The sequence below is a fragment of the Pipra filicauda genome, unplaced genomic scaffold (genome assembly GCF_003945595.2).
Source record: "Pipra filicauda isolate LSUMZ 115617 unplaced genomic scaffold, ASM394559v2 scaffold13_size5146498_pilon, whole genome shotgun sequence".
Classification (NCBI taxonomy): domain Eukaryota; kingdom Metazoa; phylum Chordata; class Aves; order Passeriformes; family Pipridae; genus Pipra; species Pipra filicauda.
The window spans coordinates 3,425,138-3,448,525 of record NW_024103874.1 but is presented as its reverse complement, the minus strand read 5'-3'; the positions used below and the strand labels follow the sequence as shown (position 1 = coordinate 3,448,525).

At 41.1% G+C, this 23,388-nt stretch overlaps 1 protein-coding gene across 1 annotated transcript in view; it reads right to left on the bottom strand.

The window, feature by feature from the left end:
- CDH4 (cadherin 4) overlaps positions 1–23,388 on the bottom strand; it is a 425,706-nt gene that overhangs the window by 139,145 nt on the left and 263,173 nt on the right. Inside the window, exon 4 of the mRNA XM_027710649.2 lies at positions 15,576–15,752. Coding sequence (XP_027566450.2) covers positions 15,576–15,752 — 177 coding nt within the window. The remainder of the gene's footprint in view (positions 1–15,575; positions 15,753–23,388) is intronic.

Sequence of the window (23,388 nt, the reverse complement as noted above, 5' to 3'; positions counted from 1 at the left end):
TTCTGACAGGCTGAGAAATATTTCTTTTGTCCATTTAAGGTACATTTGAAAACAAAGAGAAGATAAAATTACCCACTACTGATATCCTCTAAGCTGTTGGGTCAAAGCCCCAGCTTTGATCTCTGTCAGCAGGTCAAGACTTTTCAGCTACAGGAAAGAGAAAGAGGTCCTGGATCCTCAGACAGACCCTGTGCCACTCTCCATCTCCCAGTGATTCCTCCTGTTGGATCTGGACTGGTGGACCCATTCCATCACCAGCTATAGCTCATGGGGTCTTGCACAATCACATGCCAACATGGTCTCCTCCACTGACCATGGCTGACTTCAGATGTTTGATTTACATACACACTTATTTCAAATCAATCCTCTCTATATACACATACACATATATTTATATATAAATATATATATCACATAGATATATATTCTGTATCTACAGAATTCACTTTAAACTGACACACTAAGAGAGATCACTGCCTGCCAATTGTACCAGACCTCCCATCTTCACACTACTTCATCCTCCAAAATTTGGCAGTCACATTCTGCTATCCATGAACTGCTTTTAGCAACATAATGTAAGGAAGGAACTTCCTATAACTAGTAGAAAAGTAACACAAGGAAGAGTGATGGCTCTTCTTCAGACAGGGACATTGAGATTTTATTAGAATCTTTCGCTGACTATTGCTTTCATACACTTGAGATTACATGCTTAGCCTAAAATTTCATTTTTACACACAATTTCCACTCGCTTAACAATTATTATTTGCAAACCACTAGTCTTGAACATAGAAAACAGCATATAAATATTTTTCCTTAAAGATAATACTAGCATTGTACCAGAAAATACCTAAAAGGAGAGCAGAATCTGCAGAACATGGGTTGTCCCCACCTGTCCAACAGATTCTGTCAGCAACTGGTTTCCTAATCACCACAGATTCATTTTCCATTTGCTTGCTGCAATTATGCTATTGAAACCTGCAGGTCTGGGTTTTTTTCTTTCCTTCCCTTACTCTAAACAGAATTCATTTTTAATGTCTATTGCAGAAGGCCAATATGATATAAAAACCCCAAACATTTCACTACTCATGCACTCTTATTCATAATATCACATCAAATTGCTGAAGTAGTACCATATGGTGCTTGAGCACCAAGCCAGAACAAGTTGTTCAGCTTGTCATAATCTCAAAAGCTGCATAAAACTTAAATAATTTCTCTATGAAGTGGAAGATCTTTGGGTTTAATATAACTCATCAGAAATGGATTCTGAATTTTCCTCCTATTATTTCCCATGTTTTCTCTGATTCACATTCCATTTTCCAGTGTAAGCTATCAGTATAAGTGGCTACAACTATGGGGCTGAAAGGCTTTAAAAGCATCTTGTCCATCCTTTCTTCTTGATCATTCATCTTCAAATTGAACAGATAAATATCTTTCTCAATCAGGCAGATATATAATTATAAATAAAAAAAGCTCAATCAGAAAGACTGAATGGAGAAGATTAATGAGATCTCCCACACTTTGATTCAGCCCTTCAAGCAATACCCTTGGTTGTGGAATGTCCACACTTCTACCCACGCTGTCCTGCAAGAAAACACAGCAGCCTTTCAAGAAAACTGGAGTGGTGACATTTAACTGGTACATAAATCCATGGAGAGATAACAGTGGGAATGTTCCAGGTTTCATCACAGATTGCTCTGTATTTACATTCTCAATTTCTGGAGACACTGCAAGTCTATGTGTTCAGGGTTTTTTTGGTTCGTTTGTTTGGGGTTTTTTGTTTGGTTGGTTTTTTTTTTTTTTTAATATTTTATACTCTCATGCCTGAGAAGAAAGGTTTGGAGTGATGTAGGATTGGAACTGAAGGTGTAAGAACTAGAGAGACAGACAAGACTTCAGACAACCTCAGAGTTTTCAGGGATTGTGACTGACTCCTGATCCCAAACAGCTGAGCAGCAGCACAGGTACCACCTGAGATCTTCCCAGGAACACACTACAGCAAAAATTAAAATGTGAAGGTAGGACTCAAAACTGTGAAACAGGAGAGGAGTAAGGGCAGCACTGGAAATGTGAAGACATGAGGGAGGGAGGTATGTAGGCTGAGGTATTGCTCTGGAGGGCAGAGAAGGGCATTATGGAACTCCTCTGAGGGAAAGTTTATTTTAGCAGCTGCTTAATCAATTGAACAACAAACAGGGTAGCACCAAACCAAGCAGAATTTCCTAACCTTTCCTAGCATATATATTCAAGACTCATTCACATATGGGATTAGGATAGGCAAGAACTGTAGGCTGGCACAGGAATTGCAGAGACAGCTATTATCCAGCCTTTTGCTTAAAAATAAAGGATAATGAGGACATGTCTTCTGGAGCTAGCATGGATTGGGAGTTTCTGGAAAAACATTTCTATAGTGGTTACATATGTGACTGTTCTTTTTTCCTTAGCTATAAGGAGGAAAAAGTGGCTTGTCACAAGCCCAAAGGGAAAAGCACTTGGCTGCACTGAGGAAGACAGGATGTGTTGCATCTGTGGCTTCACAGAAGGAAAGGAACAGCTCTCTAAAAAAAGGCAAGAAGCACAGAGAATATCTAGGATAAATAAATAAAAGGAATCTGTCCTCCCTCCTGGATGAAAAGATGATGTCAAACTACCCAAAACCTTCACAATGCACAAGTGGTATCAGCTCAGAAGGGGGAGCAGCAGCCTCGTGTAGTATATCCTGACACAGCAGAGAACAAACAGAGGATAGTCCTGAGCTATGAAGATATACTTTTTAAGGACTTCTGGGCATGAGGCAAGATTTGCTAAGGCACCAGGTATCCAAATCCTATTGGACCAAGAGGGAATCTAAATCAACAAGGACTAATTCTCCACTGTGCCTGATCATTGTCTGCACACCACCTGAGGTAGAAATGGAGCTTCTCCAAGAATTAACAGTATTTTGGGTACAAAAAGGGGAAAACTGCAAAACCAGACTAAAATACAAATCTGGGCTGCTCTGACATGACTTGGTGTAGGTCTTCTATCCTCAGAGTTCCAAAGGGATACTCTGTGCAGTTCACAGGAACACAGAGCCAGCTGACAGTGGGCTGACCAGCACCAAGAGCTCAGGAAACAATAATTTGGGTTACTTTAAATGTTGTGTTGAAAGCACCTTATCCCAGAGAAGAAAAAAGGAAATGAAAAAGCTGTTGTGTGCAATTAGCAGCTCCCTTTGATGAATCCTTTCCAATGACACCACCTTCTTGCTAATACTTAGTTTCTTGGAGAATGATGGATTCTGGAGTGGATGGAGCCAAGGCAGTCAGAACTTCAGAGCTGGATTATGAGAGAGAAGATGACTTGTGAGTGACAGCACCCATTAACCTGGGCCAGAAAACTCAGTGCCAATCAGCATTAACTCCTCCAATTCCTGATCCACAGTTACAGCAAAGAACAATGCAAAGGGAACCTCGAGTTTTCCTTAGTTTAAGATCACACCATTCAGCACTTATTCTCTTCTTTCAACAATATCCACACTCAGTGCTCAGTACTTATGAATACCCTCTATCCAATTAATACCCCATTAAGCCGCCTGCCTGCAGTGACTTTATCCTCAGACCACTGTATGGCAGCTTTTAACTCCATAATACCCCGGCATTATTACCGTATTAGACTACAAGGGATTGATCCAAAGCTCACGGAGGTTAATGAGGGCTCATTAAACTTTGAATTGGGCCCTAACTGCTCAGCAAACATGAAGTGAAACACTATGTGTCAGATGAGATGACAGAGGGTGTAGTAAACTTTCAGGCGAAATATTGAATGCTGATGGTGACAAAGGCAGGCAATAGCAGGGAATGTGTGAGGAAAGCAGTTATGGAAGAGAATTATGATTATGTTACACTTGATATCAAGCAGGACAGATTTGTGCCTATATAAATAGATATGCCTGGTCTGACTCTGATGTGATTTTTGTCATCATATGGTTAGACATAGCATAATATTGACATTATAGCTTTCCCTCAGATTTTAGTTTTGAATTTCAGCTGGAGAGTATGATACTAAAGACTTGAAATCAGTAGGACTCCTTCCCTAATTACTGATTAATCAAGAGCTAAGGTTGCCTACATAAAGATTCATGGGGAGAAGGAGGAAGTCTCATTAAGAACAAGAGGTTAAAAAAAAGAGGAAGGGAGGGGGACATTTAACAACTCAATGGATACAGGAGTAGAAAAAGAGCTGATTTTCTAATAGCATGTTATACCTGAATGTTAAATTTTGTATTCATGTCCAATTAAAAAATTAAAAGAAAATGGTTTAATACTTGTAGATACCATGGGTTATGGCCCAAAAGGAATTAGAGAAAGTTGTTTTTTAACGACTTCAGAAATCCATATATGTTGTGTCATTCTGTCCCTTAGGTACTCAAAAGACAGAGCAGCTGTTTCATAAATTCTGAATTGCCTTTTCCTTTAGCATACAAAAATCTGTGCCATAAACTTAACACTGTCTGAAAAATATTCGGTAAACCCAGACAGTTGTTGGAAATGCTTCCTCCGATATTTAAATTCCTCTCTTAACAGGAGTTCCCCTGCAAAAACAGATGCTAACGAATGGTGTTTTTGCCATTGAGCTGAATGGGAACGCTTTGGTGCAGCATTTTCCTTTTTCCATGGAGACATTACAGGGTGCATTTCCCATGACTGAAAGAAAACTGCCACCTTGCTTCTCAATTCTTTGCTTTCAAATAATAAATAACTGCTATAATCTTCCATAAAGGATTTATGCTCTGATGATGTCTGATTCTTCTACTGTAATTTCTTTTTGTTAGAGGCAGTTGAATGCCATTTACTGGTAAGTAAATTGTGTCATCACTTCACTGCAAACCACACCACTGAAAATGTAAGCTGGCCAAACATTTATTTTTGTTTTCCAACTCACACAAATCCCTTCCGAGGGCTGTGGATTAACTAGCAACACTTTTAAGTGCAGATTCTTAATCTTAGTTTCCTTTTCTCTCTCTACTAATACGCTCCCTTCCAGTGATGTTACTTCAGAAATAACTCCAAATAGCTCACAGGGTGGTCAGAAACTCTGCCTTTCAGCTGCCACACTTTTTTCAGTGACTTGGAAATAGGAAAATTGGCGATTTTCACTGAATTTTTTGTAGTCCCACAGTAATGGGGGCACTGCAGCTCTACCTTTTCCCCAGAGGAGTTTAACTAGCAGAGAGGAGGCTGTTGGAGGACAAGGGACTGCAACCCCTAAAGGTTCAAACCAAGGGGTCCATGTCCAATCTTTTCACAACACAATCATGCTTTTCATTTTTAGACAGAAACAAGCCCACACAGCCTTTACTCTTCCTTAAACTGTCCCCCCTTTTTACAAGAAAATTAGCTTCTTTGCCTCAATAAATGTTACAGCTCTCAAAGCCTTGAAGCACAAATCAAACAAATAAATCAACTGCAAAACAGCCCAAAAGGGCTACAAACTCAAGCACAGATGCAAAAACCTCCTCAGGTCGTGATGTTTTGATTAAAATGAGCAGAGATCACGAGTGGAAGAAGCAGTCAGGAAGGCAACTGTCCTGGCAATGCCCACCAGCACTATGGCATTTAAGGGTCTGTTAATATTTCCACTAGAAACTTTTGGTTTTAGGGGTTTATAATCTGAGTCGTTAGAGGCTTAGTCTTGGTTTCCAAAACTTAATTACTAAAGGGGAACTACTAAAGCAAAGCTTTGCAAGGGGAGGGCATGCCCGGGTGGTTTGTTACGACAAGGATGAACGTGTGGCATGACTTGTTTTTCAGCTGCATACACACACCCCAAAAACCGTGCACAGACCTGAGGCAGAGACACCTCACACACGTTATGTGAAAGTTTTCTGAAACATCATCTTACTGGAATAACAGCCCATGCTGAGCCATCATGCCCCAGCTGCCAAGTCCCAGCTTTGCCCTTCAATGTCCAGAAACAGAGCAATGATGAGGCACAAATGATGAGGCACAACCCCATAGGAGCTGTGCCAGGCTGGGTGCAGCTCAGCAGCCCTCCAGCACCACGAAACAACACCACAAGCCACACCAAACCCTCTCTTCATTCTTTTGCTGGCTTGCTCTATTCTACACAGTGCACCTGAGCTTTGGCCAAGTCCTTTGCTTTCCCCTCCAGCCACTTCTAGCTGAACCCAGCACCACGACTCAAAAGCCACTCACCTTGAAGTCCTTCACCAGCATGTCTCCCTCATCCTTCGTGAAGCTTTAACAGCCCCTTCTCTTCCTAGAAGCTTTTCCCACAGTGTACTCGTAGTCAGGGTCAGCTGCAGTCAAACACACCTCATTTCTCCATGGAGAGGAAGACAAAACCTCCCACACCTGTGGCCAACTCTCTGTCCCTCCTAATGAGTGAGCTCACCCACTCAGCAGCTGCAGGGGCTCTTAGGGGATGCACGAGTTTCTGTTGGTTCATGGAGGGAAAAGAAATACAGCTCTCTCTCCCTAGTGCCAGAAACACGAAACCAAGGTCTACTGGGTGGCTTTTCGGGCAGGTTCTGGTGTATATTAGAACAAAAAGGACATATGCAAAGGCTGGTGTGTGTGTACATCTGGAACCATGCTCTCTGTACACTACCGGTGTATGCAGAGAAATGTAATTAAAATTGGAAATCTAATGAAAATGATAAGCATGGCCAAAGAGGTCAGTACTGCACAATGCTGGGTGATTGGTCTTAATCCAGTAAGGCACTATTTGTGCACCAAATAAATTCTGAAGAGCCACTGGAGTTGCTTAAAGGCTCAAATTTAGGCACATACTTAAAATCGCTGCTGAACAAGGGCCAAAATGTTCAGTACCACCATCTGCAGATATCCAAATTGCCTTGGGCAAAATGTTTCCCTTAACATAATCCAAGGTTTTGTTTGTTTGTTTTTAAGTTGTCTAACTGTTCGGATAGGAGGGAAATGTCCTTTAAATTAAGGAAATTAGCAACAAAAATGAATGTTATTAAATATATGGTAATTATTAAAAAATACGGTAAGAACTATGGGAAAGAAGAAACTGCAAAGAAACGGGGCCTTTAATGGGGCTACACTACTGTGCATCCACTCTTTGCTACCCCATCATCTAACCATGGCTTACTCCTCTCATCAGCCTGCATTAGAGACAGCTGGGAAAGGGTTTGGATGGCGACACCTTTATCACTGAAAATCTCAGCTGTTATAAATAAAACAATTAACCACAGCAGTGAGAGCTTAAAATCAGCCCAAGAGTAAATTCCCTAAAATTTTAAAAGCTGACATCCAAAATTCCAGAGTGCTGAATTTAATTCTTCAGCAGTGCAGATTAGCAAGAACATATGCAACAGTAGGGAAGTAAAAGGCATAGATGTGGGTTTTTTAATTCCTATCTCATTCCAGCCTGATACAGTGAATATCAGCAACAGCCTAGCTGTCAAGGTTATATCTGCACCATTATTCTGCAAATCCAAACTCACACCCACACAGCACCACTCTGTCTTTGGGACTCCATTTCAACAAATCAAGGAAGCCAAGTCCCACAGTCACTTAATGTGGGTGATGAGTGTTAAAGAATGAACTCCTGCAGCAAAGAGGCAGATTGCAAGTTCTTTGTCTGTTCCTGTCTTGGCTTTTTTCATTATTACTGTTTTACTTTGGGAATGGCATGAGAGAAACCAAATCTCTTTTCCAAGCAAATTAACCCTCTGTTTTTGTGTACACTGTGTCTTTACAGGTTTTCAATAGCTTTACGAGCTGCGTACATTAGCTCTGACTATGCCTTCCTGCCTTTGCCTGTACACATAATGACAGCCATATGAGTGGCTATTACAGTTATCTCACTTTCTGGAGAGGATGGGAGGTAATGATATGTTGCAATATGTGCAATGGGGTATTATAGCTAAATACTCTTTGGAGTGACTGATGAACTCTTTTGCAGTGTGCCTGGTGTGACAGTTCGAGGTGAGGGGTACTTATCCTTCTGTACTTCCTGCATTTCCTTCGAGCAGGAGCTAAAAGGTGTGGGCAGGATGAGGGTGGTGGTGGAGGAATTGATGGAGATGTAGCAGAGAGTGGGAGCTGCTGCTCAGTCCCTGGCTGTGGCAGAGAAGCACCTTTGCATCACTATGAGAAACAAGCCTGTACTTTAGCAGACCTGATGCACAGATGTAGCAGCTGAACTCAGAGATGGAATAATGTGAGTGACTATAACCATCAACAAAAGATTTCTGAATACTATTTTAAAACCTGAGTCCTTTATGAGATTCTTCAAATAACCCAAGGCCAGGCCCAGATGCTGATAACCAGAGAGTGCTGCTCATGGTCATGGCAACAGCTCTGGGGTCTCAAACAAAGCCACTCACAGCTTCCCTGCCTCGGTTTCTTATCTGTGAAAGACAATCCTCAGCTATGCAAACAGGTTGAAAAAGTCAGATCCTGAACAGAAAAACACCTATGCAAAGGCTGTATGGATCATGGTTGGACTCGATGATCTTAAAGGCCTTTTCTAACCTAAACAATTCTATGATTCCATGTCTCTAACTCACAATTTTTATTTAACCAGCAGTCATTGGTAGTAGGGTCACAAATACCTGGTAGTATATCCCACCCCACTGCCTCATGGGGAGGCTGAATGACTGCAAAACACTTTGAAACATCAACCACAAGGTCAGACCACAGGTCTGTTATCCCAGTCTCCTCTCAGTGTGACTTGCTGTACCCCATTCTGCTTAAACTTGAAGAAAATCAGAAATATTTTTATCAATGATTTTTGAGACTTCTGAAATGTCATTCTGATACTTCCCAATGAGAGTGGGAGCAGTCTCACTGCTGCCAGTGGCTTCTGAGAATCTCAGTTTTTATGTTGTGTGAGAAATTAAAAATTGTTCCATTTCCTTTCATGCAACTGGGATGCTATATTTGATGGAGATTTATCACTTCCAAATCACATGGCATTTCATGATTTAGTGTTTTTTTTATGATTTAGTGGGGCATTTTTCTGCTCACGTTGCTATTCCCAAAGCATCCTAGAAAATGGCAAAAACTCAAGGGCAGTTTTTTTAGCTGAACTGGGCAACAGGAGTCCTTGATAGCTGTCTACAAAGTGTCAATCACCTTTAAATCCCACCTGCACTTACGACGGTTCTCCTTGAGTAAGTGACAAGGCCAGGCTGGCAAAATGAAATTCTTCAGTAATACATTGACAAACTCAGAACCACAGAGCACCAAATTCCCCCTCAGTCTGGATTTGAATGCATAAATAAATAAGGCTCTTGCATTTATTTCTGCTAGAAGATTGTATTATTCCTTTCTGCAATTATTGAAAAATGCAGAGCACAGGCAAGATTTAGTGTCTGAGTTTTTGCTGCAAGACTTATGTCAGTGGAAAGGCGTTTTTGCTCTTGGGAATCAAAGTGAGATTCACCCATTTGTGGCAGGTGTTTTAAGCACTCAGCCTAACAACCTACCCACGCATGGCACTACAGCAATTCAACGACTAAATTAAATCTCTGAATATTAAATTAATGATGGAAATCTAAAATATTAATATATTCTAATTGAATATTCTCCGATAAATTATCTAGGCATTCTCAGCAATTTGATTTTACTTTCATTTCTTAAGGAACTTTCAGCTGCATAAATACAGCTATTAAAGCAATTCAAAAAGGGAACATTTTCTGCTCAGACAAGAGAACTCTAAACACAAAGAATCTAAAAATTTCTTTCATATGATTGATTAAATCATAGAGCCCAAGACAGCTGAATCATTAAATGACTGCTTTCCTTCAGTCCCTCTGGCTTTAGCAAGGACAATATAAATTCCCTATGGGTCTGAATACAAGGAAATACAATATGTATAATTACAGTATAGGCTTGAATGCTGTTGTAAGAGAATTTTAAATGGAGCATTTATGCTGTAGCTGCACTTTTCAATCCATAATGCCGTACGTGCGCGCGCACGGAAAGCCCATAAAACACTGGGCACCTGCTTCCTCTGACCCAGATTCCCAAATGGCTCACACTGGGGTAGCCCCATCAGCTTTGGCAGAGACTCGTGAATTTACATCAGGATCTGTCCTTCCCTTTCTCTGAATGCTGGAGACTAAGAATGACACGGTGATACGCCAGGGAGAACTTAAAAAAGGGGATGTCCTTTGAGGAGTACATATAGCATGGGATATGTTTAGGAACTTGCTTTAAACTATATGTTTTAAAGAAATTTCAAATGGACATGTCGAGAAAGTAACAATGTGCCACGTTTCCCTTTCTCCATTCATTCCATGAGTCATGTGCCCAGTCCTGGTTTGGTCACACACACACGTGAGTTCAATTCCAGAGCCGAGACTGTGGCAACACAAACATTTAATGAACCATTTTCCTGCTAATCTTTCTCTCTTTGGTGTCAGGTTCTTTTGTGGTGTGAAATCATAGTCAAGAGCAAGAGCTGTCACAATCTACATCCTTGAAATAGCTTTCAGAGAAAGGCTGTGCCTCCACAGAGCAACACGACCTGCACGATGTCCCATTTCCTCTCCACCCTCTGGGCTCACTCCTTCTTATCTCAGTCTAAGTGTCACAACAAAGACCAAATCTCCTCATCTCTGAATTTCAGCTGGTGATATTCACACGGGTACCAAAGGTGAGCTGCACTGAGAGCCACAACTAGCCATTTTTTTCAACTCTGCAGTGTATTTGGTAAGGCAAAAGAAACACCTGTTCCTGTGGAGAACAAGGAAGATCTAGGCCTATTTGTAATCAAGGCTGTCTGCATCTCTCTCAGGAAAAGTAAGGTCTGATGTCCTTTGGGAAGCATTTGCAAGGCCTTTTCTCAACAAACCTTCTCTCACCACAGACAGATGCCATCTGTCTTGCAGCTGGGAGCTAATGGATTCTGCACTGCCAATTTCACAGCAGTGAGCAACGCTGTGATAGAGGAGGCATGAGGGATTTCCTACAATAAAACTATTTAAAACAAGTGCAAAAGCACATGCTGAACCAGTCCTGATGAGCAAAGGAGATGGCAATATCGAGGGCTGATGGTCCAAGCCGGCAGGGATTTCACAGCTCAGTATGTCTTATGTATCTCCAACGCCAGGATTTTAGGCTTTTGGAGAACTGTCTCACTACACTGGTTTCCTGCTCCAGGATGGGCTGTGGAGCTCTAGAGTGTATTCAATGTCACAGTACAGCTTAACATGTGCTAAACCCACCCATGGGGTGGTTTTCTAGTGTGTGAAGAGGAGCTCTCTGCACATGTTGCCACAGTCTTGGCTCTGGTATTGATCTCTCCTCTGTGTGTGTGTGTGCATGTGACCAAACCAGGAGTTGGCTCATGACACACAGAATGAATGGAGAAAGGGAAATAAGACACCTTGCTAATTTTTTGACATGTACATTTGAAATTTCTTTAAAACATGCAGCAGGTTCCTAACGTGCTGCACTAAAGCCGACCTACCGATGACACCTTCGCTAAGAAGCAACGCGAGAGTCTTCAGGTATATTATACTCTGCTAACTTTCCAAAAACTACTTCAGGACTTTCTGATTAAATTTACATAAAATGCATCCTTCCCTCTTATTTCCTGTTACTCACTTAGATTATTTCTAGTATTCTTGTGGCTGAGATCACCAGCGCTCGGATGTGAGGGCGCACGCTGTGCCTGTAACATGCAATCAAGGGGGTTTGTAAGAGCACCAAGATCCTGTCTCAGTCATCCTCAGTGGATTTTCATGCTGGTGTAATGAGAATGAACAAGTTGTTTAACATAAGAGATCTAATGGGGAAATACCACATTTTTCAGTTCCAAGTTAAATGAAGGCAAGGTGGAAAAATGAGCATCTACGAAGTTCAGGACAGGAGGCTCCTAAGAGCTCTATAAAGATCCTGGAGATGAACTGGAAGTTTGGAGCCCCCATGAAGGTGAATATGGTTGCAGTGGTTGATAGAAGAGCCCATTACCTAAAGCATGGCATGACCACAGACCAGTCCTGCACAAGACTGCTTTTTTAAAAACAAATTATTTTCATGCAGCCCATCAAGATGGACCAAGACTTGCCTTGAAAACTGATTCAAGATTCCCACTAGAAGCGGTTAGAGACTTGCACATGGATGCAAAACTGAGATTCTTTTTGAAGTTCAAAAGACGATGAAATACAAGACAAGCTAATAGATAATTAGATAATAGATAATTAAAAATTAGCTATGCATGTAGCTAAAAAGGATGAGTCAGTGAGAAAATAGACGGTGCTCAGCAAGGGGGCAACTATTTAATATATTATCTTAGTTGATCAGTGTGCCTGCATGAGTCATTTGCTTGGAGAAGGAGGGGGATTTCACATTGTTTTTGTATTTTTAATAGGCATTTTCATGGACCTCATAGTTATAATAATGAGAGTACCTGACAATTAGTAATGAAATTATCCTCACTACAGAGAAATATTTCACAGCATGTACAATATTATTCCTAATACAAAGGTGGAAGTGAAGCACAAGGAGATTAAACAGAAGACCTTCATGAATGTTTGCAAAATAAATAAGCATATATCAATAAAATTTGATAACTGTTTTCTCAGCTAAAAGACAAAAGCAAAATTTGCAAAACATTTTTTTTACTAATAGAAAATATTTTTAGCTTATAAATATCAGATGTTTATTTAAACTCTTCGAAGAGTAACTAAATCTTTTCAGCAGCCAAAACTAATTAGAAATTCCTATTATTATTTTTTTAGCTATCATTTTTCTGACATACACTTCCTAGTTAGTGTGGTTGATGTATATGAACAGACACGGATGTTCCTTTGAAAGAAAAAACCCTGTAATTAACAGGGTTTTTTTTTTTTGGCAGGGATAATGTTCCTTTTTTCTTTTTTTTTTCCCTAAAAACTTTTCATTTAACGTATTTTATCAGAATGAAATGGTTTAATGAGCAGAGAATTATAGTTGATCCCAGCTGAACCAGATAGGGCTGCCTTTCGAGGTATGTGGCTCCCATCAAGCTGCATTCACCTTTGCTATGATTTAAACTTCATTCAGGCACAGCCTTGCTAAAAATACTGACAAGTAACTAATCAACTTCCATAAAATGGAATTTTTACCTTCACAATAGGAAGCAGGAGTAGGAGGGAACCTGAAAGATTTGCCTATGCATTTCAAATTAGTCTGACCTATAAAAACGCAAACAGCAAGTGGTACTATGACAATGTACTTCTGGTAGGGTTTTTTTATTTTTTAGTGTTCAGATTTTTCATGCCATCCCTTCCTCTCCTTGGAGGAAGCCAGAACCAAAGATAGCACTATAGAGGGACTGGTTTCCATTAGTTATACCTAAAAAAATGTAAGCTCAGGCAGGGCTTTCTGGACCAAAAAAAAGGTCAGTGTCCAAGAACCTGCTGGTTCCAGGTTTGAGTGTTTTATATAAAGCAGCAGATAAAACTGTGACAGACCTGCTTCTGTACAAATGGGATCTGAGCTGCAACTTCACATGTGCACTTCTGGTTCCAGTTTGTGAGCAGATGGACACAAAAATATTCAGCGCCCAGTGAGCAAAAGCATAGGAAATCAGATCAAAACTGTTACCTAGATCTACGAGACAGCAGAATGCTCCAGGGCAATCTGAAGATTATGTGGATGGAAATAATCAGATAGTGCTGGTCTTTGAAGACGTTGATTTGTCCTATTCTGGATAATTAAAGACACAGGGGAAGCTGTAACTCCTGCTAGGAATCACCCAAGCTTCATGTTCAGGCGCTGGCAAACGGGCCAGATGCTGCAGATGAGCAGAAACTCAACCCGAGCCTAAAACATCAGGGGTCTCACGCTTAATCAAGTTGCACTCTTTGTATGATCTTCCCTGTCATTACGATGCTTTCTGTATGTCAGGTGAAAAGGAAAGCAGCCCTTTGCAAGCCAACTCTTTTTTTTTTTTTTTCTCCACCCCACTTTTACTTCATTTTCAGTGTTTCCTCCAGCTTCTGTTTTCAAAAACTGCAATGGAATATATTGCTGAAAATCTGGGAGCTCTGTGTTTCCATCAGCCAGGTTATCTTTCCAAGGTTACTCGTAGTTTAAGTCATGAATATAAATTCTTCTGTAGCTATATAAAATTTATTATTTGCCATTTTTATTAATACTGGAATTTTGCATACTCGAGTCCTTCTGTTTCATCTCCAGACTGTAGGGGGAAAAGTGCCACAGAGATTTCAGTCCTTATAAATCAACAAATTTGCCATGGTAAGCCAGTGCCAAGTTGTCCTCTCTCTGTCTAGTCAAAGCTCAAGAGAAATCAGCAGGGAATGGGACAGGGCCCAAGTTCATTTTTCAAGTACTCCCCTTATTTTTCACAGGAATTCAGGATTTAATCTAAATTTTTAATGTGATTTAGGAAGATATTTTTGACATATCAGTTTATTTTCCTTTTCAGATATTTCTTCTGCTTAGTAAGACAACACATTAATGGGTCACTCCATACCCAACACTGCTGACCACACAAAGACTCCTTGGCTTCCCTCCCTGTTTTTCTAGGACAGACATAAAAACATTTATCACCTGCTACTTTTGATTCCTTTTTGTACAAAGAAATGACACCAACAAGCCGAGTTTATCCAATACTTGGTGAACTGGGAACATGCACCTTCAGTCATTGCATGAGTCACTGCAAAGTTCACCTGAACTTCCAAAGGACTCAGCAAGTACCTTCCTCCCTCCAAGACATGGGCTGTAATGATGCAACTCGGGAATCCAGGCCCTGTTTCAAGATGACTAGATGAACTTCCTGAGAAGGGATGCCAAGGACACACCACTGCTGCTCAAAATAACTTCAGAAATTTTATAATTGTCGTCATTTTCTTCCAAGGGAAGAACTGAAAGAGTCTGCCAAGGAATTTTTTTTTTTTTAACAGCTAATCACTCCACTGCTCCAAAAACTGAAACCAGCACCCACAAGAGGAATAGCAACATGTATTTGTATTTTGCTAACACTTACCAACAGCAATAACATATCAACCAAATGTCTCTGTAAAACACTCCTTTTCCCTTCTTTTTCTTTTCCTGTCATCCCATAATCATCACAGAAAACCCACATGGGTAAACCTGATCTCAGAGATTATCCTTGTGAAGAAAGAAACCAGAAACACAGGGAGGATGCAGGATCCATCTGCAGTGGGGGCAGGCAGCCAACCTCCTCCAGGCCACCACACATCTGCACCCGGCATCGGAAGGGAAGGACACAGCACCCCTCGTCGCTGGGTGCCACCAACCCAGCCTGACACCTGCAGCCGTTTTCTGGATGAGAGAGTGGGCAAAGGGCCACCTTGGCAGCAATGCCAGTCTCTTGAGGGACTGGCTGGAAGGAGGTGATTAGGCTGCCGTCAGCTGGGGAGGGAAACTGGGGCAAGGTTCTTCAGAAAAGATGGGTTTCAGCAGCATGTAAAAGGCAACTGTTCTTGCACGAGGGAGGAAGAGCAGAGAGCCCGTGCTTCGAGCCAGACGTCCCACTCCAGAAACCTGGACCACTCCTACTGCTTCACCAGACCCACTACAAGATGACCATTATTATTACTCTTTCTGTTTCTTATTTTAACTCACCCGAACCAGCTGCTGTGGAAAGGGTCCTCTGGAGTTTTCTGGCACGTTGATGGGCGGGATGACCCAGTCCCTCTTCTGCCTCCGCAGGCCGTTGGCGCTCTGATGCTGCCGCCACGGGAGCAGAGTGTCACTCTGCTGCTGCACCAGGTCTCCAGGCAGTGTCTTCCTGCCTTTTGGCTGTTTTGGAAACAAGAATGCAAAACCAGTTAAGCCTCTTCCTCACTTCTTAGGACTTGTCCCGACAGCGGTGCTTCCTGCGTGCAAACGGCCACACGGAACAAAGCACAATATGCTTTGCTGGCAGCTCTGCTGCCACTTCATTTTCACAAATATATGGAGCTGTCACTCTCAAATCAAGATGCCTCCCAGAATGTATCATCTTCATTACACCAGCTGCAGGGAGATTTAGCAGAACACTGGAGTAAAGAAGTTTCTGCAAATTTCTAATAAATACAACCTACCAGAACACACAAAAAAAGGGAGAGGATCCCTTTACAGTCCATGTCATGAGTCCAGCTTTATAGTCTGGCACTGAGCACAAGCGAGGCTACAATAACCTGCAATCTGTGGCTCTGCAGACGTATTCTGCAATCCAACCAAACCCCAACCAGAGGGAGAGTCAGACCCATGGCTGCAAAGGTGCATTAGTTCAGATTCTTAGCGCTTCATGACACGTTTTGTAAGGGCTGGGTTTTGAACATAAATCCCAAATACACATCTCCCCACACTGCCTGCAAACTGGAACACATTTCAGGCAGTAAATTTTCATTATTTGGGATGCCTTTGAGTCCTCCTTTGTGATTTTTTTTTCAATTATGGATTCTGCCCATGGTATACTTTGGCACTGGAAATGTTACAATGCTGTGGCATAAAAATGGAAATGCTGAGACCCTGGTTTGGACTTAGAGAGACTGCCTTGTTACTAGAAAAATTTCTGCCCTACAGAACGATGAATCAATGAAATGTAGATTTGGAAAGGCTCTTCAGAGGATATGCAGTCCCAATACTTAAATACTCTATGGCCTTCTAGGATTTCAGCAATTACTTGTGGAAAGTCTGCAGAAAAGATAACTAGCAAAGCTCTTGTTACCATATGGTGACCTGCACTCCCACCAGAAAATGTTTAAACTTTCATAAATCACAAAGACTGCAAATCACATTCTCTTCATTTGAGGTAAGATCCAGTGGGAATATTGTTCTCTGAATTTTACAATTTTCAGTTCTTTTTCTCAAAAAAACCCCACAAACCCAAAATCCCATGCCCCCAAACACAAGAACAGTGTGGGAAAACCTATCAAAGTATTTTCTGAGGCTCCTGCCATTTTAAGCCACACTCACTTCTTGTCTCACTCCAAACACACAAACTCAAACACCCTACAAACAGTTATCTGTAGGCACTGATTTCGGTGGGAATCGTTGCTTTGGGGCTTAGAGTTTGGTGTAAATCCATCTATTAGCGCATTTCAATTCCTGATCTGGAAGTGCAATTCACCTCAAGACTATATAGGTATATGAAAACTAAACAGCATATGAAAGGTAAACAGTTTCTGAACTGAGAGGTGGCTCCAAAGCTGTGTGGCCCTTCTGGACACTGCGAGCTGGGCACAGCAGCCAGCAGCCCATTGTCACAGCTTGATTGTGGCTCTGATCTCTGTTACCTGTGGAGGGCAGACATCCACTGGCTGCAAGGACTGGAAGCATTTGTGCAAAAACGCAGCTATTTTTATGCAGTCCTTAAAAATGAGCCCATTCCAGAGCTGAATTTTCACAGAACAGATAAATAGGGTCTTTTCAGTCACACACAGGCACGTTTCTCAGGTCCTCTCTCACACTCATGCCACCAAGGTGACTGCGGGGTTTTCTTCACCTAAGTGTTGTTTATACTCTTTCAACAAGCATTGTCACTAAGCTGCTGCAAAATCACAGAACCACGGCTCAATATTTAGAAGTTGTTCTAAAAATACTCACTTAAGTGTGTAACAAACAAAGAAACAGAGTCACGATGCAGCAGTGGGAGACTTTCTTGGGAAAGTCAGGATACTTGTAGGCACTGCTGACCTCCTCCTTCCTAGGGGATGCAATATGTTATATGTGATAGAGTTTTCATCTAAAGAGGGTGTTATTACCAGAAAGGTATCTGATGAAAACAATGTTATCTAAAGAAGACACACAGAAATGCACGTCAACATGAAACAGGACTGTGAGATGTGAGTCACAGAAAAGTGGATATCCCCTATTTTTTTAATTGGCTTGTGATTCCCAAATGAGGATCCTTTGAGAGCAGGTATTTGGATCAGTTTATATAATTGGCAAGTGAGCATTGGGACAGATTATGAAAGGATGGTCAAATAATTTGTGCTCTGCTGAGTTTACACAGTGGAATGAGTCTGAACTAAAGACAGACTTGAGAATTAACATGAATCCCAAAGCTCCATGTATACTGAAATAATTAGTGTCAGCTCAGCAAGGAAATACCAGCCTTTTTAGTCTGTATGAAATACTTGCTGGCAGGTGACTAGACAGTGACTAGCTTGCTTGTCACTCTTGATGATGTTTTCCTACATTAGAATAAATCATCAACATGACTCTGAATTTGATATGTAGAATTCAAAAGCATCTTGCAACAACAATTTTTTTTTTAAAACAACAGCTCTTTTTTATCTTCATTTGTTGACAATGCATTCTCATGACCCTAATTTCTCTGGTGTTGTTTAAATACGTTGTACATGTTTTCTGCTGTTTAAAAGCTGTGAGACAAATGCAGTAACAAAGTCTGGTAAGTATAAATGCCAGAACTATTCAGATCTTTGACTGAAACATCCAAGAACATCTCTGGAATAACAGCATCGACTAACAGCGAGCCCCAGAAAACTCTCCTGTGTTTTCAAGTTTACAAGAATATAAAGTTCAACTCAAAAGCACAATGTGACACCAAATTCAATTAATTCTAAAATACAGCTTCCAATCCTGGTTTTGCTGAATAACAGTGTTCACTGAGATAACAACTGCTCCTTCTCTCATGGCCTCACAGGCCATATGCTTTCTGGAATTTCAAGACATTTTGAAAAGATAAAATATTATCGCTACCTTTTGCAGTGTCACCAGAACACAGTCTGCCCATACTCCTTCCCATAATCAAGTTGAGAACCTCTAGTGCTGCTGCTTTAGGGTGGTTTCCCTCCTGTTGTGTTTGTGAGGTGCCATCCCCTTCCTACATATGACACAAGGGGGATGGGCATGTGCAGTCTGAGAGGGTCATCCATGGAACATGCGCCCAGTGGAAAGTGAAGTCCACTCTCCATTCCAAACATTACATGGTGACATTTATAATCTGTTAGAACAGGATCAAACACCAAACATGGAACATGTGAGCGTGGTCTCTGGTGATACGTAGATAATTAAAGGGGGATACAAAATAGTCAGGCAATTCAGTAATTATGCCTGTCTATCACTTTAGGACACTGATAAACTAGAGAAACACAGCGGAGCCATAACAGATGAAAACCTTTAAGATCAAGGAGAAAAAGTAATTAAAAAGTGTGGGATGAAGAAAAACAACAGGAGAAAAGCCCATGCTGGGATATAAACTTGTTAGGAGAATTTGGATTCAGTGGGATCTAATGCCTTAGTGTTCATACTGGGGCAGAATCTTTCAGAGCTTGCCAAGGATGAGATGCAATGTGTGCTGGGCTGGCTGTATTATTTAAAGTCCACATTCTGCAAGCAATCTGCAAGAAGAGGAAATTTCTTCTCACAGGCTGCTCCACAGAAGGTGTAGGGGTGTCCTGAAGTCCACCTCAGTAACTTCAGTGCCATCTCACAGGAGTCATTTCCAGTCCCTTTTCAGTCTAGCATTAACTTTAACAACGGTGAATACAACCTGCTATGTTCGGAAGAGGACACAGAGCTAAACCCCTAAGGGGCTGTCAGACTTCAACCAGATTTAGGAAACCTTCCTCCAAACTGGTGGGATTGTAGGTGTGCTTCAACTAATTCCACTTACACCACGATTCTTGAGAGCTCAGGAACATTCCCTGTCTGCACTTGGCACTGGCAATAAAGGCTAAGTCAGAATTGCCACCTGGGCAGTCTATAAGCTCCTGTCAGTGTTGGTCTGTGGCTCGTCAGCCTTTCATTTGTTGGGAGACTCAGACTAAACTCAACCTCTGCTCACAAAAGAGGTCAAAAAATAATTCCCTGACAGAACAAGACACATGGGATCCCTACAGCCCCTCAAGCCCCGTCCTGCTCGTGACAAGAAGGCTGCGAGCCACTGACTTTTTACTAGTCCACAAATAAAACCAGTGAGTGTGAAGGAGCACCAGCTTTCACCTTCCGCTACACTTAGCAGTAGCCAGTCTCGCCAGCTGGCTCGTCTCCCCTCCCAGCCAACCTGCCTTTGATATCCGTCAGCCTCTGGCTACGGAGACATCTGGAAGTTATTATCCAGCAGAGCGTATCACAAACCCATTTACATAATATAATATCATATTTTGTGTTCCTGCTTAGCTGAACATTTTGGATCACTTGAATGTTTGGGTAAATAAGCCACCATTCCCTGCATATAAATAACAGTGAGTCTTAGGGTACGTTTGTTGGAGATTATTCATTTTATAGGGCTCAACCTGCAAAATGAAATGCTCTGGATTCAGCACTAAAATATAATATTCTTGCAATTGCAATAAAAAGTATCTGCAATTGGAGGAGAGGAAATAAGGCCTTTATTTACCAAGTATCAAAATTATTTATGATTTAACCTGTTTTATTTATATGCCAGTCTTAATATTTTCATAGGATCTTTAACACTTCACACTAGACATTTTTCACAAAAGAAATAGTACTTGGCTTGCTTTGTTTCTAGTGTCACTCCTAGGGTTTAACTATGGTAACGTGTTTTTAATATATTTTTATCAATACAAGGGGATACAAAGCCACCTTTAGTCCATTGCTCAAACATATTTCCCTTCAGCTCCTATATCAATATACATTTTGAAAACTGGTACTATTTTCCATCAGGGAAAAAAATCTATTTAAAAATATTTAATCTGAAGCATTTTTCGCTTGTTTCCATGGTAGCTGCAAAAAGGACATGAGAAAATGATATTTACCAAACAGAAAATAAGACAATGAAAATAGAGCTTAGTTTTTTAACAAAGGGAATATGAGAGCACTGCAAAATAAACATTTGCATGAATTCTGTTCTAAGGAAACAACATTTTGCTGACATCAGGGACGGCAGTGGAGGACGAATGAGCCCTTTTTCCCAAAATGCACCATTTCTCCAGTTTTTGATCTTTTTGTAGAGAAAGATATTTCATTTTGTGTTCTCATACAGTAGAATGAAAGGGTTGCAGAACAAACAGCAAATTTATTTATTTTAGGGTAATTGATTCCTTTTTTATTTAGGTCATTGCTGAATTTGCCGAAGTTGGAGACGGGGAAAAAAAGTAGTTTTAAAAAGATCAAACTTTTTATTTTAGACTTTCATTTATTATAGTCATGCTATGTGAAGGTATTATTTAGGAACTGCACAGGTAGGGAACCTATAATCTGTTTTTCTCATTATCCACATTCTAGAACTCTGTGATGACTATCTATATTAGCTCTATTTACTAATAGTTGTAAATTGTGGTAAATTTAATCAAAGATTGCTTCATGTCACATCCCATTACCATCACGGCATAAACTGCTATTCATGAATGATTTGTGTCAAAGTGCTCTGAAAACCAGTGTTTTAGCAGCAAGATGTTCCAGCATTCGCAGTTCTTCAGCAGGGGCATTAAATTAATGTGTTTGCAGAGAAGCCACTAATTGACGACTAGATGTGATTTTGGCAGTAGACTTCCACTTTAAAGATAATGAACAGTGTTCAGACACAGAGAAGAACCTCCCCTGCTCCTAAAACTATAGTAATAATTTCTGGTATAAACAGGAATAGAGGGAACCAATCCTGACAGGGCATTTCAAGCACCCAAGCAAGCTGTTCGATCATCACGACTTCCAAAAGCAAACAGTGGAATCGCAGCATTTGTAACCTTTATCAAATCTGGCTACGTACAGTCAGGAATGTTATGTTTGGTTAGGAACTCATTAAACAAAATTACCTCTCCATTTATAGAAACCATACAAGTACAGTATAAAACATTTTAATTAAATCAGCTAGTTAAGCAAAAATTCATTACTTTTTGTTTTTATCAGCTAGCAGTGGGGCTGCATGGAGCAGTTCACATTAGAGTCAATTAGTAAGAAAAATTGTCAGATTTGGCAAGAGCTTGAGCTTCCAGAACACATCAGCTGACAGGGAAGAAAAAGTTTGACTAAAAGCTAACCAAGTTACTGCCCTCAGAGGAGGAGAATGAGCCATGTAACACACAGACATGCATCAGCCAAGCCAAACCCCCTCGTTCCCAAGGAGTCAGAGTCAAAGCTCTACATGCCCTGTTCCTTGAGAGCTGAAAAATGAGGCATGAATGCAAATTTAACGTTGTTAGGTAGCTGGATGGCTTTGCAGGCTTAGGAAAATTTTATCTGATAGAACTAATAAAATGTGATCAGTGTGACTGAGGAATCAAAATGTTCCTTAGCGTTCGTTGTAGGGCTGCAAAGCAAGAGAAAAGGTGAAGAAGAGTAACAGGTAAAACCAGGGGAATTTTAAATAGGGAGAACCCAACATACTGTCTTGTGAGTCAAGCAGAAGATCCTTTCTTTGCAAAAGGTCCAGCAGGGCCCTTAGTGAGCAACTGTAATTAAATGCTGAGTTAGTCTGGACTCCAGAGAAAAGAGACACTCACCAGCTCTGGGCATAACCCACTTGGTTGCATCAGAAGGCTGTTATTTAAAAAAAACCAAATACATGTTATTGTCTTTGATCAGAAAGCCTCATAAGGTTGGTGGCCCAGGTGAGGACCCCGTGGAACACAGGCTGCAGGTCACATACATATTCCCCTTTGGGGCCAGAATGGGCCTTTTCAGGCAGCTGCTGACCAGGTGACCCTGCTGGGACAGGAGGTGTTGATTTCCCAGCACAATGTAATTGAACTTCAGACATCCCTTGAACTCACCCACACCTTCTGTTTGCCTGAACGTTTGGTAGGCCATCACCAGTTTAAGTTGGAACCTGGTAAGTCACGGAGCATTTGAAGAGGCTTCACTTTTGTGCTACAGAGCACAGACACCTGCAGGCAGTGTGCTCCTGTTCATTACTGAGCAGACACAAAATGTGAACGGTGTCTCAGAGGTGAGGGAAGTTTTGACTGGGGTGGAGAGGCAGAGCTGTCTTCAAACTTATTCCACAGCACTGCACAGATGATTAGAGGCACCTCCTGGCCAGGGCACCTGTGGTACTCTTCCTGTCACTGTCAGGCTTCGAATATTGCAAGAGTGTTCAATGAACAGAAGACGACGACAAAGAAGATGACATCGTCCCCAAAGCACAGCTCTTGATGTACTTTTATTTCTCATTTTAAGGCTTGAACATCTTATCCCAACATGAAAAGTTCTGATGAGGCTGTTTCCTTGCAAAGCTCCCCACATCAACTTGACCTTTTCACATTGCCTTCAGCAACATCTAATCTCGCAGTGCTTCTCAGGTAGGGTTGTTTAAGAAACATCTAAATTACTGTTGTACTCTACCTTCTAGTGTTTATAAAATGCCACTTCTATCTTCAAGTTAATGTCATTGTCATAATTGGGAGAAGCCATACACAATGGCTTCGGAACTACAAGTACTTCTCAAGAGCATGGCTATTAAATTACAAAATACTCATATACTTGTTATCTGTTCAGATATCCACAGGTCGGGAATAAAGGTGGT